Below are 17,858 nucleotides of genomic sequence, written 5' to 3'. Positions count from 1 at the left end.
GACTGCACGTCGGTGGAAGCAGATGAAGGGTCTACGGATGATGAGTGGTTAACAAAAGGGCCTGGGGAGGGGAGGGGCCAACAGCAGAGTTCACTGGGAACAGGAGAACCGCCAAAAAAACTTAAAAGATGAAAAAATACAGCAGGAAAAGTAGAGACGGTGGCTGCAGTGGACACTTCATAGTTTTTAACACTCGGTTCCACTTCAGCTGTTTCTATGTTATAGCTTCGATTTCCTCCACGGTTGGCTGACGGACCAACAACAGCACAAGCAAGAGTGGCCCACACACATCGGCATACTTTGTACCCCGCCTGCACCTGGCAGAGAGGCCGTCCCTGTGCTACCTCTGCTGGACCATAAATTCCGCTTTACACAGCGTGACAACTTTTTTGGAGCTGGGCTTGTACACAGAGCCCTGGGCAGCTTAACTCCATGAACCTGCTGCAGCTTTTTCTGCTAGTACTGGAACACGGACAACTGGGGTGTGATATCTGAAACTCCGAAACTCCGGCTTCAAGTTAAAAAGGAACACGGAGAGACGTGTGATCACGGCATGAGGTCCCTCAAACTGAAAACAGCAGCTTGGCTAAGCATCAGCAGAATACAGATAATTTTTTGTCGCTGTCCAGATACGTCTAAAACCCAACTACATATGTTACCCTTCTTTCATTTTCCTGAGACGCCCACATTGAAACTCCTGATCAGGAGAGGGGTGTGTTATACAATGTGCTACGTCAAAACTGACAGTCTTGACCTTATTACACACACACAAAGGGACCGTGTGCAGTTGTGTTGTATTGAAAGCGTTCGCAGCAGCTGCAGCAGCTAATGGCATGTTGTTATTCCACGCCATGCTTACGTCCCCTGCACAATGCTCATCCCGGCAACGGAGGTAGTCACAGATACAAAAGCCGTGACAGCACTTGCTGCGTCGAAAGCAAACACGGCTAATGAATCACCAACTCTCCTAAGCCTAATTAGGACCTAATTATTCAGTCTTTTTTTGTTTTTTTGTACATTTTTAAATGACGTTAACCTTCCCTCATTTGTCTTTTCATAGAATTGCAACATCACTGCTGGCCTTAGTTACAGTAAATAACATTTCAGGAGGAATTTGTGCAGCCCACTAAAAGCTCGCACATCAACTTTCTTACTTATTTGTTTTGTTTTCGTTGTATTTCTGGGCTTTGGATTTGAAAGAACACTTGTGTTTAAAGCTGGTGGTAACTGCAGTTCGATATCACTGATTTGACTGGCAGTAAATGTACAGTTTTTGAGTTGAAATATTTAAAAGCAATAAATCCTCAGTATGTAATTTACCCATAATAGACTAACAGTGCTTGTTTTCCCAGTGTGCCACATCTATCAAACATCACAATGCAAATAAAGAAAAAGAAGAATCAGTAGCAAAAGCTTTGGATATATAAAGATTACAGCAGAATTAGAAGACTATGTCGGGGACTGGGAGCTCAGGCTGTGGAGACTGATGTGCTGTTAAGGGTACATTTGTGTGAACATTTAATGGACCCCCTGCTGGTGTCCCCGTCGCACCCCATGTAAAAAAGCCTGAGCAAGCTTGACATCAAAAGCATTTGGGGGACTCTCCATCTATCTATAGTAGCACATTTTCCTCATCTCCCCACCACCCCCTCCCCTCGCCACTCCTTTTTAAGCAAAAACAACTTTGGTGAATATTTCATGGGGTATATTGCCTCAGTTTCACAAGGAGAGTGGCACGCGATGACGACTGACAAGCCCCGCACGCCGGCGTCCGCTAGGAGACAGCCTTTCTTTTCGGTCTGCCTCCCCGACACTCCTACTTCTTCTTTTTTTCCTGCCTCACGTTTTCCTTCTGTCAGAGATACAACAGTTCTTTCAGCTGAGAGTCTGGCTCCTGATCATTTAGCTGTTTCTTTAAAATTTAGCATGACTACAGAACTTCTGCTGATCCATCTGACACTGTTAGCTAAAATGCCAACATATGGATAAAAATCTGTTTTTTTTTCCCTTCCCACAGGCTGAATCATTTATAGCACTAAATGATACGATTACCCGCCTTAAAGATTATAGAGAAACTTAACTGCTTCTTTCAGCAACTTACACATTTACATAAATGGCTACGTCATCAACCTTCACAGCCCCGTTTCTCCCTTCTGATTTCGAAAAAGCCGCACCGTTCTGTGAAATCTGAAACCATTAAATGATGCCTCTAGATTATCACATATATTGTTTCTTTTGGCTCTTACAAACTCCAGCACCAAGCTCTCAAAACCATATTTCTCAAGCTTCGCTGATCGCCGTTACCGTCATTGGAAGACACTTCATTTCCCTTCCCAACTTTCATTTTCATGGAGGGATGAGGAAAAAGGCCGCCTTTCTAACGCCGCTTAGACAGTATGCACACTTTTCTCCGCTCCCAGCTCTCTGATTTAATAAACACCGTGCTTGTGCTTGACTTACAGTAGCTTTCCGCCTTGCCCCGCTCAGCGTGATGAGCAGCTGAATGGTGTCACAGTTAAAAGGGGTGGCTCTGTTGCTCTGTTGTGACAACATTCGTTTGATGTTGAAGTGGTAGTTCTTGGCTGCCATGTTCTCCCCTTCTGCTCTTTTACTTTCTTGTTCCTGTTCTGTCTGGATCTCATCGCTGTCACGCTTTTGAGGAGCCAACTGGCATGACCTGAAAGTGCGAGTGCGTCGCACAAGCTGCTGTTTTTCTCAGCGCTGATAGCCATCACCTTCTGATATATACGTGCAGAGAAATGCGGGTTTAACTAACCTTAATAGTCTGTGTTATCTCACCTGGAGTCTCTGGATTCTGCACCGCGTTTTTCTTTTTAATAGTTCATCGCAGTAGCTTGTACACTGTATGCCGACACTATGTGCCACTTCCCAGAAGGCATGACTCACACAGTAAAAGGTGCAAAATGCACATCTGGAATCGTAATATTTCTCTCTGTCAAAGATAATTTCATCTCATGCAAAAACACAACTTAACGTGTGATAATAAGAACGTTCTCTCCCAGTGAAAGAAGATTTTGTTAGCAAGTGCCATTAAAATTAATCAAAAGATTGGCTTGTTAAAAAACCACCGTGACTCATTCTGTCACTATTCTCGCTGCGAGCTCGAGATACAGAAGAGCGAAAGCGCCAGCAGACACGTATGGGATCGGAAAAAGAAAACCACTTAGGGCGTCTGTGTCCTTTGTTTGAGCAGCGTCGCAGGGAGGGGTGGTGCGAGGAAGAGTGGAGAAGGCAACCGGGGGGAAGAAGGGAAAAGAGAAGAAGTTTTTTCACATCTGCCCAGCCTGAGGCCCAAAATATGTGGCACTTTCCTCGTCACCGCGTCACCAGCCATCCGTTCTCGCCTGTCATTATTTTACCTCTCGCAGAGGACACACGCTGTCTCTCAGACACACATATGGACTCTTCCACCAGCACACACTGCCTGTGCTGCCTTGATCTACTCTTAAATTCTGCCAGCATCAGATCCTAAAATGTGGCCAAGTTAAACAGAATGAACGGAAAGACAGAGCACTTTAATATTTTTGGTGCGGGTAAAGAAGTTCAGTCATCATTAAACTGTAGAATCTAGACCAGACTTTTCATGTTTGATAACGGTCAGTGGCAATTCCTACTGACAGGAAATGACATGTTTTGAACTTTAATGCACTGATCTAAGCAGGTTGACCTGGGCCATCTAAAACTTGGTCAGGAAAGCTATAAGGAGGTTGGATTACTTATTCTTGAAAACAGTGAGTTTGCATCAAATAGCATGATTTCGATATTTTACCATAAAGCACAAAATTGCTGTAACTTTCAACAAATTTCACCTTTGCCTTACCTGAACACACCTATACACCAGTAGCCAGCAATAATTAGACTACCACAAAGCTGACAGGAGGCCTTTTATACTTTGATGAACCTCTCTTTATAGGTTCCATTCAATTCAATTCTATTATATTTATGTAGCGCCAAATCACAGCATCTTAGTGTGCTTCATATTGTAAAGACACTACAGTACAGTTAAAACACCAACAATCAGACAACCCCCATGAGCAAGCGCTTGGTGACAGTGGGAAGGACAAACTCCCCTTTAACAGGAAGCAACCTCCGGCAGAACCAGCCATAGGTATAGGCAGCCATCTGCTTTGACTGGTACAAACAAAAAGCTTGCCAAAAGGTGGTGATGAAGAAACAATCAGTGCATCATGGGAAGCCCCCAGCAGCCTAGACCCATTGCAGCATAACTAAAGGCAGATACGGGATCACGTGATCCAACCCTAACTAGATGCTTTATCATAAAGAAGAGTCTTAAGCCTAACCTTGAAAGTAGAGAGGTTTACCACATCCACCTCAAAAGTGATTTAAATGAACTTCAGACCTTGACGATGCTTCTCTGTGAAAGTTGTGAATTTTCATTTCCACCTGGTGGAATGATGAATCACCATGAAAGAGGAAGTTATTGCTGAGGGGCCAAGAAAGCTTGAGAAGTTATGAAACTTGACACACACATCCGACGTGATGAAGACTTTCATATCTTATGGGTCGTGCTAGTGGATTTGGCAAATTGGTGCCACCCACAAAATTTCAGTAGCATCCCTGGTGCTGCGTTTAATCTAATCGTCAAATATTTGATCAAACTCAGCGCCACATAATGTCAACAGGGAATCAGCATCATTTAGGTTATAAACTGTGTATAAAATTAGCATTTTTGTTCCATGTATAATTTACAGCAACAGGACATCTGGTTACTGAGGGTTATGGTATGACACCTAGTGGGCACCGAAGTCATAAGGCAGCAGACTGAACAATAGTGTGAATCACGTGATTTCAGCAAATGTCACGATTGCAGCTTTTGCATTGAGTTCACTGTGCATAACTTGTTGGGTCAAAGTAAATGAAACGTGCTGATTTGATCTTCAGCTTTAAATGTGATACACAAATGTTTTCCATAGTAATTACAGAAACCAAACTAAATTCAGCGGGCATGATCTGCGAATTGTCATCTCAACAAATCTCCAGGCTTCTAGAGTCGCCTTTGCAAAGGATCTTTGCTGTATATCCTCATCCTTAGAGAAGAGGTTGCATTGGTTGTCATAGCCCAACCAGCAGAAATTTGGATTTGTTTTAAGACTGAAGCTACTTTCTCTAAGATTTGATTGCGCTTTTGATTTGACAAATCAGAAAATGCTCTATTTAGCAATCCATCTTCTTAGCTCATCTCACTGATGGACCACTGAGCTCGTACCATGGCTCATACCACCCACAATTCACAAGTCACTACTCTTAACACAGTTTAGTCAGCTAATGGATCTTCACCCAAACTGTGCTCAAGATTAAGATTGTTTCTTTTTATGCTTCACACAGGACGGTAATCTGTAAACTGTGATGTGCTGTGAGCCGACGTTCTTATTTTCTTCTTATGGTCCTTCTTTGTAAGACAACACATGAAAAACAACCGATTTTACCAGTAGAGTGCAATGACTTGAGTTCGGTTGGTCGGATGGTAAAATGGGTTTGCTGACTCTAAGTCGTGACAACGTCGATCCTCCTTTACTCCACACTGCTGATTCTACAAATGCCGCAGTCATGTTCACTTTGTGTTATCAACAGTGTCAAGAGGCAGAGGAGCTGTGCAAACACTGAGCCGTTGCCCCTCGGTTCCTGTGCAAAGATACACGTCGTGTCATAAACACTGCTGTCTCCACATTAATCCTAAACATGACTTCGGTACAGATGAAGCTGGTGTATTAAATTTCTCTAACAGCTTCCCTTTAAATCAACAGAAAGCTGTTGGGCTTTTATACTCGGTGAGTTGCGGCTTCACAGTCTGTGCAGTCTGTTATATTGGGCTTTGTGGGTATAACATATCCATCAAAACTTGGACCGAGGTGAAACTTTGACAATCTATCCATCAGCCACTCTGCTTCTCAGCCAGACAGTCAATGACCAGCTGTAAATGATCCTGTAAGCCACTGGCTGTTAAAACGCTCTCACTGCTACATTTTACAAGAAATGTATACCCGGTAGGAAACAGAAGGAAGAATATTAAGCATTGAACCAATGCTGAGAGATGGGCAATCCCACAGATGTGCACCGAGCACAAACACACACACGGTGAAGTCAAATAGACACAAAAGCATGTGAGAAAAAAAATCTTTATAATATGATACACTCACAGCGCACGAATGCTGCTGTGGGAATTCAGTGTAACACACACATAGAGGGAGGCTCTGTCTCTCCTAGTTGGCTGTCATGAATATAGGTCTGCCAAACTGAGCAACAACAACAACCAAAAAAAAAAGAAAAGAAAAGAAAAAACAGTGGAAGTATTACATAAGTTAGGATTCTCTGTGATTTGAACCTAACTCAGCGGTGCTGAGGCGGCTGTTTAAATTGCATCAGTTCCTCTGATGTAAATGTGTATAGCCTTCAACTCCCTCAGAGCTTTTAGTCATTTATTTTGATTAGGGCTGTATTTATAAGATAAGTCTCTTAAGTAAGTCGCCTGGGATAACGGGTTGGCGAGGATGGTGGTGGGGGAACAAAATGAAGTCTGTTTGATGATTATAAATTCCGAAATATCTGCTTGTCAATTAATTAGCTGCTTCCTGGGTATGTGTGCCCCTCTTTTCATTTACTGGGCCCAGCTCTCCATGGACAAATACCCGCGATGCACCCATTGTATGTCTAAGCAGTTACACGCATCTCCAGCAGCTGGGGAGCGGAGAATAAAGATCCTTCAAAGGCAGACAGTTTTCAAGAGCAAGCCTCTGTTTTCTTGTGCCGGCTGATTTCTGAGAGCAGCGTATTTGGCTGCTTGAAGGCTTTACTCTGCCAGTGTCTCACTCTCAGACACAAACAACTGGAGAATGATGTGGATGTGAAGAGATAGGTAGAATGAGAAGACTGCACTTGAAGTGAAGCTTCCATCATTTCTGCCTGTGGTAGTACCACATTACGTGCAGGAAACTTGTCTTGTTGAGGTCTTTGTGGTTAGGCGAACCTTGACCATTGTCACGAAGATACTGTATCTATTTATAACTCCGCAATACTAGCTGGATTTTTAAATGAATGGAAAAGGATAAAGGATTGAAATATATTTTATATATTCAATAAAAATAAAGCATACATGGATATATTCACTGGTCATCTAGACCAAGTTACTGACTAGCACAGTATGTTATGTTATTTACATTGCATACTGCATATTAGCAAGCTAGCATAAATTATTTTTGTCCCCACATAATATTTAATTGTAGTAACTAGCCAACATGTTTGGTATTGCGATTCTAAAATTTAAGCTCTCCTCACTTTTTGTATACTGAACCATTTTAAGAAATTAAATTCCAATTTATTTAGATAACACATTAAGGCATTAAGACCCTACAATAATACAGAGAAAACTGAAACAGTCAGACGACCCATATGAGCAAGGATTTGGTGACAGTAGGAAGGAAAAACTTCCTTTCAACAGGAAGAAACCTCCGGCAGAACCAGGCTCTGGGAGGGGCAGACATCTGCTGAGACAGGTTAGTGGTGAGGGGAGGGAGACAGGACAAAAGACACGCTGTGGGAGAGACCAAGAGATTAATAATAATTCATAATTAAATGCAGAGTGATGCATAAACACACAGGGAGTGAAAAAAGGTGAACGAAGAAGAATTAATAATTTAAAGCAGCTAGTTTGTGTTTTCAACTGTTACTCTTTAGAAATTGCATTTGTATGCAACTAAAAACAACATAATAGTGCTTGAATTATGTTTCCTGTTAGCATAATGAGAAAACTTTAATGAGTAATCTGTTTAGTGAGCTGTAAATGTGTTGATAATAAATGCATCAGCTCCTGTGTCCTTGAAACACCGATGCACTTCATTGGGATTTGTAGATTGGGGATTTTTAGCACATCCAGTCAAATGACTGGTCCATCCATCGACCTGTCCGTCCAAAGTTCACAGTTATTGGTCAGACTTTAATCAAACATGCGCACAATGGTTACCTAATGGATGTTCAAAGTGTCTCTCAACATCAGTGTTGCGTTTGTCATTTCATGGTGAGTTGGGTGAGCTACTACTTGGCTGACCTTGTGTTTTTTGTTTTTTTTTATCATTTCAGCTTTGTTTTTTGTATTTTTCCTTTTGTACTGGCATTTGTATGTTCACAGTTTGACAGCTCAGAGGCTTAAAAAAAGTAGGAAATGTTTGACCAGAACTGCAGTTTATCAAAAAGGTACTAGAGGCTGACTCTGAAAATGCACGATAAAATACCCAAAATATAGCATGGTAGAATAAATGGTTTTAATCCATCTGTTTTCAGGTTTGTTGACTGCTTATTAAGTTTAGCGTCAGGGAATGGGTCCATATTGCCCATAGATGCTAATGCAGAAGTCCCTCCCTGAATTCTGTCTAAAGGCCACCAGATGGTGATAGCTGTGGTTACAAAAATACTTCCGGTCCTATAGAAGTCGATGGTGAAACTGCTTTCTGAGTTGACACAAACCTGCTGAGTTTATGAAATCGGTCGATCATGTCAGGTCATTTAATCGAAAAGTTGTTTGAAGGATTGAAGGATTGATTGAATGAAGGATTATCTGTGGTGTGAAACGGCACACTCATTAGCTAACGAGTTGTCATCATAGTTGACATCATAGCACAATCAGCAGTTAGCCTAATATGCATGTGCTTGGACTGGACTGTGGGGGCGGGGCTTTAGCTATGCCAGACTAAACCTGTGCAGGGGAGAACATGCAAACTCCATGCAGAAAGGCCCTGCCAGTCAGAAGGTTCAAACCCAGAACCTGCTAGCGACAGTGAAGCTACAGTGCTAATTGTGCTAACACAGTGCTAACTGTGCTAACACATTGCTAACCAGTGCAGGTGTTGCTCATTGATGTTTGTGTCTATAGTGTCTATTGTATTTTTTTTTCCTTTTTTAATAAATGTCCTGTTTGGAACATTCTTTAAATGCAAGTGAAAGGCTGCTGGTTCAATTCCAAACCTTCTTTTGGGAAGGGTGTCTGTGTAAAAGTCTGCTAAATCAAACATGTGGAGCTATCTGCTGCGGTAACAAAGGAGTAGCTGAAATGCAATAAGCAGGGATCTATGTCTTAAGCCTTACCTTGTTAACCAAGGTCACAAGCATTAGCAAATAATTTAGCACTCCAGCATATTCTCTGAATATGGTCACTTTTGGCTCTAACAAAAAAAAAGATGGCAGTGGGATGAAAGCTGTTATCAAGGCTTCAAAATACAGGTTCCTGCGTCTGTCGATCCTGCTTTATGCTATCCCTGCTGATTTCTAACACATAAAATAGCATAATTTCAATCGAATAGGTTCAGTACAAATTCCCTGGCAGATTTGAAGATTTCAGAACCTGAGCTCACAAAGCTTCATGGGAGTAACGTTGTGTGTTGTTTCTTTAAAATGCTTGTCAAACAGAGTTACTCGGTGACATGTTCTCTTAAGGTTTTTTTCTTTTTTCCCTTTCTTGCATGACAATTTTCACATTTGTATTCAGTCCAATCTGTCAAAAATATTCGGAACTGCAAACACTGCATGCGATGTCACCGTGATCTTAAGCAGGTTTTTGTTCTCCTCAGAGGTGGTGAGTCACACTGCATTTGGCAACGCCTCTCACTCGCACAGTTGAGTTTACAGTCTGGTTTCCAGTGAAGGAAAAAAATGTGACAGCATGCAGCATGCGACAAGTCATCAAATCAGACCTATATTTCCTCCGTCCCATATGTGGGAATCTTGTCATATTTAGTCCTCCTCAACATCATGATAGCTCCAGAAAGAGTGCGTGTTTTGCAAAATGTTCTTTTTAATACAGAATGCCTACAAGCATCAACAACAGAATACAGCTCGACTGAAATAATCCACGTTTCCTAACCTCAGGTAGATTCCCAGCTACAGATAAACATAAATATTTTGAGATTTCATATTTTTCATATGTTTTGCTGCCACAGCTTAATACTCCAAAAATATTTATTCTGGGAGGGATTAGGCGATTACTGTATCTAAACCTACCTTGCGTGAGGTGAGGCTCCTCGACGCGGTTTGAATCTTTAGAAATGAACGTGGCATCTTTTAAAAGAAAATTAAAGACCCCAAATAGTTTTGGCTTTTTCCTGTTTTTCCCCTGCGATCTGAAAGCGAACACTTGCATCCAGACATGTTGTCTTTCATCATTAAACTGTCTTGCAGAGGCTCCCGGGAGCCTCTTTGAGCACAGAGAGGAACCATGTATTTTAAAACAAGTGTCTCCTCTCTCTGGTGGGAGGTGTATATTAGAGTCATGGACCTGAGTTGAAATGATCTTAAAAAAGAAAAAAAAAATAGCTTCTCATGTCTTACACACGCACACATCCACGGGCGCCTTTGTTGTCGCTTTATACATTAACGCAGGTGATACCCAAGGTCTCACAAGTGTGCAGATCTTTGACCTTGTTTTCTCTCCCCTCTCTGCTTCCATTATGTGCTTGTAGATCAAAGACACGCAGGGTGCTCCAGGCAGTCTTTCCAGTGAAGATCCTCACTTAAAGGCAGCTGACAGAGGTGAGTTATTAAACCTTACCACTGCTCTAGTGACCTCGCCCCTTCCCCTCACAATTTAAAACCCCTCTTTTAAAGATTCACCACAAAGTAGCCACAAGATAATGTTCGTAGCAAGCCTCTCAGTGCTGCACATGCTTATGAGTTGATTTCTCAGAATACATTAATCTCTTTTTCTGTTAGATTTTTACCCTCCACACAAGAGCTGACAGGTTTGTTGGCCTATTTTAATTAATGCGATACTATTTTAACTGTGTATCCACAATGGATCAACTACAGGGTGTGTGTAATTGCATTGTGTTTAGAGGATTTGCACAGCTTCCCTGAAATTAAGGTGCAATCATAGATACTTGTTCATGGTAAAAAGGGCTCGACTAACAGAGAGGAGACACTTTTCAGACGACTGGATCACTTACAAATAAGTCAAATTAAAATTGACCTGAATAAGCATTCATTTAACCCTAGAACACTATCGCTATAAATAGTAACACCATTACTAACGCCGGGTGGTTTTTACCCAATATAATATACCCAAAAAGTACTTGGCATCAAAATATATCAAAATCTGACAACACATGACAAATTGGAGTGGTCTTCTTTTATTTTCAACTGTGCCATGTCTAACAAAATGAAGAAGAAGTGTCATGGGGGGGGGGGGGGGGGGGCTAAAAAATGCTCAAAAATTTCTGAAAAATTAGGAATTTGACAATAAAAAAAAATCCTAAACAAAAAAATAATGACACTGGAAAGTTGGTCTTTGGTCCACCCATTCCTGGGACATTTGAGCACAGTCTCGACACACGAACAGCTGCAGGAGAATGACCAGTCATGAGGAAATGACCGGTTGACTAAAATATTTTTTTCATCATATGAATTCCCCTGGAAATCACCACTTTGTGATATTTTGTCATAATCACTGCACTAAATAAGTATGACATGCAAATTCCAGGCCCACTCTTACTTACCTATTCCTTACATGCAGTAAATAGACGCAGGGTAGTAATGGCGTGGACACACTTCCTGTCCACTCCTGCAGGGCAGTCAGCGCACCTCCCTAAGGGGCTACTGCTTTCTGCTGCCACTGGTCTGGCCTCACCTGCAAGTGTGCCGCGGTAGGGATGTCAAGCACGCTACAGATCAGGACTTGAGATGCGGCAAGATCACCTGATTTTATACACTAACACTATCACTGGGTGAAATCCACCCAAAACCTACTTCATCCTCTATCACTATTGCCGGGTAAAAATCGCCCGAACACATGCCTGTAGGAGAAAGTGGGCTTTGGGTTAGGGAAACACCCACGCCTTCAAAGATGTCAAAGACAATGCTGAAGCTACACAAGGATCCATGACACAGACAAACAAAACATATTGAAAATCAAATATATTTGCTCGGGTGAAAATCACCCGATAGTGTCCTAGGGTTAAAAAAATATTATTTTTTTCACTATATATTTTTGACTAAACATTAAAATAAATTGCCTAAACAATGAGATGAATAATACACATGTACTGTAGCCACATAAATAAACTAATTATGCTCAAATTTATGTCAATTATATTAAAATGTGTTTCAACAGTGCATATAATAAAAGCCTGCACTTTGCACTTGTTTTTACAGCGTTACACACTTGTTAAAGTACATTTAAAAACTAAGCATTTAAAAAAGATCATGGTGTGCTCTGGAAAATTCATAATAACCACATTCTTCAAAGACAAAAATATTTATTTTTTCTGTTTGGTCTTGATTTTCTTGGAAGTCAAATGTGTGCTGCACGCGTTTCAGCAGCTTTAACCGAAATCGGTCCATGTCTGTAGCCGAAAACGTCACGATTGGTACGTTTTATAAATGTTAATAGAATCTGTGGCTGAAAAAATGAGGCCGATGTGGAAGTGCCAAAAATAAAAAAACAGGCACTTAAAGTCGGCTCCAAAAATGAGTCAACTCCCACTCTTGACGCTCTTGTTAAAATTGCCGACTTCAGAGCAGAAGTCAGGATGTTTGTGCCCTGGTAGAAAAAAAGGGTTGTGCTGTCTGTATCTAATTGTCAACTTCATAACAGCTCGATAGGAGCACACAAACCTGAGGATTTTAATCAGACAAAACACAAAAACGCGGGATCACCAATCGCAAACTTCCACCAGGGGTGAGAGTGTAACATTACAGCAGTGATGCACAGCCAATTAAAATCCTTCTAAAGCTGAACCAGGTGTGGGAGTCCAAATAGCGTCAGAACTAAGCCCCCAATATTTATCAGTTTTATGTCAAACACTGCAAACAGCGAGGAGCACACAACAGCAGCGATCGCAGACAATACAAATGCACCTCACAAGACAAACAAGGCCTTCATTTACATCAGGGTATTTAGTGGACTGTAAGCAGTAACTCCACAAAGCTTCATATATGGAGAATAACACGTCTGTCACATCTTTGTATACAAAGAAGGAAGTGATCAGTTTCAGAGGCTTGTAGTATAGATGAGTTACTAATAAGGAAGCCCAGATAATGTCTGGTAATGATGTAGTTAATATTGCCTGTGTCTATGACATAATTGCGCTTTGCTAACCCATCCTGCAAACATCTTTTTGCTCTACCAATTTAAAATAAACTTGTGGTTAATTCTACTAACACCCTCCACAGGAGAGAAATTTCAGTTTAAATGTAATTAATATCTTCACACTAATTAGCAGGTATCTGTGTCTGTGTGGTGCATCTTGTTAATAAAGCTAAGAGGCGTTATGTGATAACAGCATGGACTCCAATATGGTTTAAAAAAACAATCATAGCATAGGTCTGAGTGTCTTACACAGCGCCCCCAACAGGACAGATAAATAAGTGACAGCAATGTGGGTCCTGCCATCATTTATATACAGTATAGAATATGCATTTATATATTATGTTACTGTATGTAACATATTTATTTTATTTAAATAAAAAATCCAGGTTACCTTTAACAATATCTGTGTTACAATTTAATTATTTCAGTGGTTATTTTGCACTTTATCTAAAATCTTTGCACTGTTAGCTGTGCTGTGGACTCTTTTCAAACACATCACATATTGTTGAGGCAAATCTAGCTATCCAGAACGCCTTATTGCCTGAACAGGGGTATTATGGCACACCCAGAAGCTATTTTCTGAAAATAACAAACAGGTAATCCATGCATGCAAGAGCTTTGTTTACTATACCTCTTGCAACTATTACTTTGACCACAGTTTCAAACCAATCTAAGAGAGAATCTAGTGCATCTAGTCTATCCTCCCCCCCTTTACACTGCCAGCATATTATCCTGCTCCAGCTGCAGAGAAGAGACAGGCCAGAATATTTATGGCCAGTATAAAAATTGTGTGCATTCCCAGTCACCTACACCCCGTGATTTACAGTGCATTTGACAAACACACTGAATAAAAGAAAAAAAGGGGGAAGAAAAGGAGTGTTCAATTTGTATAGGAGTTTAGAGCGTGTCTGTTGTGCATGCTCCCGACGGATTCTGCTGTTAGTACGTGTGTGTGCGCATGTGTCGTACCGGCTACGCACGACACATCTCCCGCTGCGTGAGAACATGTCGATCTGTCTGCCCGCGTTCCTGCGCGTGTATCTGTATGCCTGTGTGTATCCTTAATGTGTGTGTGTGTGCGCGCACGTACAAGAGCGAGCACCGAATCCGCCTGCTCTGAAACACCAGCAACAGATAACAGATGGTCCCCCTGCATTAGAAGTGTTTTATTTCCCTGCGGAAGCCAGATATGTCAAAAATAAGCATGTGCAACATTAGTCATTTGGAATATTCATGCCCCTGCCGTCCGATGGTTTCCTTTTCACAGCCAAAATACCACCAGCCCAATTCTCCCAAGGAAGTGAGAGGAATTAGGGGGAGAAATAAAAAAGCAGCCATCAGCTGAACCGATTGAGGTGGGTGTTGGACCTACATGTGGTTCAATGGAAGGTTTCTTTTTTTTCTTCCCTCGTGGTCGCTTCTTCAGCATGCCAGGGCTGTAATTAAAAAGGGGTTACAGTCTGTAGATGTGTTCATATGAAGAACCTCATTCACCCAGGCCCATTAGACACAGTTTTGTGAATATGCACACATGTCCATATGCTGGTCTGGCTGCACACACACACACACACACACACACACACACACACACACACACACACACACACACACACACACACACACACACACACACACACACACGAAATAGTGATTTGCTCCCACATTAAACAGCCTAATCCAGCGGATTAGACTTCTTTTGCATTCCTTCGTTGCCTTCCTTCACGGACTCGTCTTTGGGAGTCGCCTCCTCTCCACTACTGTCCTTATCTTCCCATTTCTCTTCTCCACCTCCATCTCCAACTGTAGCTTCAGCCTCTTTAATCTCCACCTCCTCTCCTCCCTGGCTTTCTAGCCCCATCTCACACCACTAAGCGTGGCTCCCATCCTTCTCCTTGGTGGCAGACATGGGCATGAATCATTATCAGCCCTGATTAACCATACACGTAGTTGGCAGTCTGGGCCCCACCGGGGGCCAATGGCATGATTTTCCTTCCGCCGAAAACATGAATTTTGAGCAGCACTTTCTTACTCGCCACGGTCCCTCATGATCAGGGTTAATTCGTGGCAGCATGCGTGAATGGCGTAGAGAGGAGGCAGAAGAGAAGGAGGAGGAAAAGCTACCAAACAGTAGTGCACCGCTTATCTCAGAAATGAAATATAATTTATTCAGGAATATGCAAATCCAACAATCACTCTGCCTTGTTTACCGAAGGGACCTGCTGATTCAGAGTCTGAAAGAGAGCGAGAGAAACAATCCGAACCACAGACGCCAACATACAGTGGATGCACAAAGGCAGCCAACAGCCAGTCATTTTACCGGTTTTCTTTAGATTTAGAAAATTAGGGATGTCGGGCGATTTCTTGGTTCTTTCATAGCTGCTAAAACCATTAAATGTGTTCTGGTGAGGCTGGCTTGTTTACAGAGGAACTGAATATGTGCATTCTGCTCTGTGACATATACAGCATGAACTCAAAATACCCAGGTTACCATCATTTCCCAAGTTTTATTAGGAAATACATACAGTTTTAGTGTTGTTCTGTATCTATAGGCGAGAATACTGGGAACTATAAGCTGGCATATGGTCACATATAACCTTGATTACTTTTTGATTTGAGGTACGTCAAGATTTTTACAATTTTTTACAGTTCTACTGTTTTAGATATTTACAGTGCTTAACAAATCCATTAGATCACCACCCAATGTAAGCTTTGAGCCACCGTTGACCTAAATTAGAAATGACTAATATCTGTTTCTGTAACGGTTAACCCACCAGTATGTCCACGCTCTTTAATCAAAATGATAGTTTTATTGCTAAAATATTGTTACTGTTGTTAACTTATAGAAAAGGAGAAAAAAATGTTTTATTATTTTATTATTATTATTATGATGTCAAATCACAGTTATTTGCTTGAATTTCTAAATTTGTTTTGGTGGTTGAACATTATACTTGATTAATTTCTTAATTTTAGTGAGCGACCGATGATTTGGTCATAAATTCTTGAATTCAGTCATTTTAAATTTTAAACCTTTTTGACTTTTATCACAGGTGTATTAATACATTCATTAAGTGCTTTTCTCCAAACCAGGCCATTATTCACCATTTCTACCCGGGACAAAAACCCTCCACAAACCACTGATCTCTGTGAACGATGTTACAAAAATGTACTTTTGCCTAATTAAAGCTGAATATGAGAATAACTAAAGGCTATAAATCTATGAGTCAGTCATGTTTTTAAACCTGTTTTACAAATTCCTCCAAATCTACCAAATTCATTGCAACAGAACAGGAGAAAAACAAATCCAGCATCTGTTTTGAGCCGTAGTAATAGTAGGTGGCCTCTTCTGTGAGTGTGCTATGCTTGACAACCTTCCAGAAAATGGCACCAGATTTGTTTTTTTACAATAAATACCACAACCGGGGGCTTTAGGGGGACTGAGCTTAAACAGGTGAGATATTTGGCTATTTTTATCAAGAAGAAACTTTTTAATAAAGTATATTCAAGAAAGTCAAAGGAGCTTGCAAAGAAAAGCGTCTGGACTTCTTTAAGTTACTTGAAGACGTTTCACCTCTCATCCGAGAAGCTTCGCTTCTTCAGTTCTAAGGTCAAATGGTGGAGAGTCCCAGATATAAACCTAGTGGGACCTATCTGGGACTGTCCACCATTTGACCTTAGAACTGAAGAAGCTTCTCGGATGAGAGGTGAAACGTCTTCAAGTAACTTAAAGAAGTCCAGACGCTTTTCTTTGCAAGCTCCTTTGACTACGATGACCTGGATGACTGAGAACCTTCACAGATATATTCAAGAAAATGTTATTGCTTTGTCATTTGTGGCCAAACCTCAAATATTTGTCCTGGCTCTACTATTAGAGCACAGATGTATTACAATAATACCGATAGTTAAACTAATGCCCGTTGGATGGTAAACTATGCGTCATTTAGACACTTTCACAACCTACTCAGGGGATTTAATTAGCATCTTACATTTGCTTTTGCAATGCGCCGCCATTGTTTTCATTATGTTCTCGGTTACAGCCATGTCTCCTATCACTGAGACGTATTTATCCATTTAATTTTCTGTTCTTAGGGGATTTGTTTGTTTTATGTAATTCATTGGTAGGACATCACATGTTTAGCATAGTAACAAGGTGCGGACGTATTCCAGGGGGTTTCAAACTGAGAGCGTTCGATAAGTAGGTTATATGCTGTGTTGCTATATTAATATAACAAAGTAAGGAAGTAGACGGTCTGTCTAAACACCGGCGTAGAATAGAAAAGTAGAATAGGTTGTTTTTTGAATCTGTTCATTTATAATGGGAATACTGCGTGAGCGCTTTTTTTTGATCTGACGCTAAGATGGGAAGCAGTTAGATCTTAAAACAATTAATTTTTTTATTGGTAACTAAGCAGTACACTGTCTAATGTGTCACATGCAATTTGGCTCTTCATCATCGCTGGATTGTAGAAATGGGTGCGAGTCGCAGCCATTTCCTCCCTCCCTGCTGAGAGTCCAATTAGCATGGTTGTATTGATTTTTCTGCACTGCATTTCATGTACTTTTCCACGTAGGTCCCTACAGCTAGTATGAATGTATGGGAGACAACAATTATGCCCTATAACAGAATCTCTGAGGCCACAGAAAAGGGAGCAGAGCTCAGAAAATTGATCTCTTCAGGCTTGCGGAGCTGTAAAGTGGATGAGCAGACAAAAGCCACCACAACTGGTGATATCTTAAAGCTACAGTATGC

At 41.2% G+C, this 17,858-nt stretch overlaps 1 protein-coding gene across 1 annotated transcript in view; it reads left to right on the top strand.

The window, feature by feature from the left end:
* Window positions 1–17,858, top strand: part of LOC113018664 (glucosidase 2 subunit beta-like) — a 169,566-nt gene that overhangs the window by 63,252 nt on the left and 88,456 nt on the right. Inside the window, exon 10 of the mRNA XM_026161957.2 lies at window positions 10,488–10,557. Coding sequence (XP_026017742.1) covers window positions 10,488–10,557 — 70 coding nt within the window. The remainder of the gene's footprint in view (window positions 1–10,487; window positions 10,558–17,858) is intronic.

The sequence above is a fragment of the Astatotilapia calliptera genome, chromosome 3, assembly GCF_964374335.1.
Source record: "Astatotilapia calliptera chromosome 3, fAstCal68.1, whole genome shotgun sequence".
Lineage (NCBI taxonomy): Eukaryota > Metazoa > Chordata > Actinopteri > Cichliformes > Cichlidae > Astatotilapia > Astatotilapia calliptera.
The sequence above is the reverse complement of the archived record's forward strand: the minus strand, read 5'-3'. Positions and strand labels throughout refer to the sequence as shown.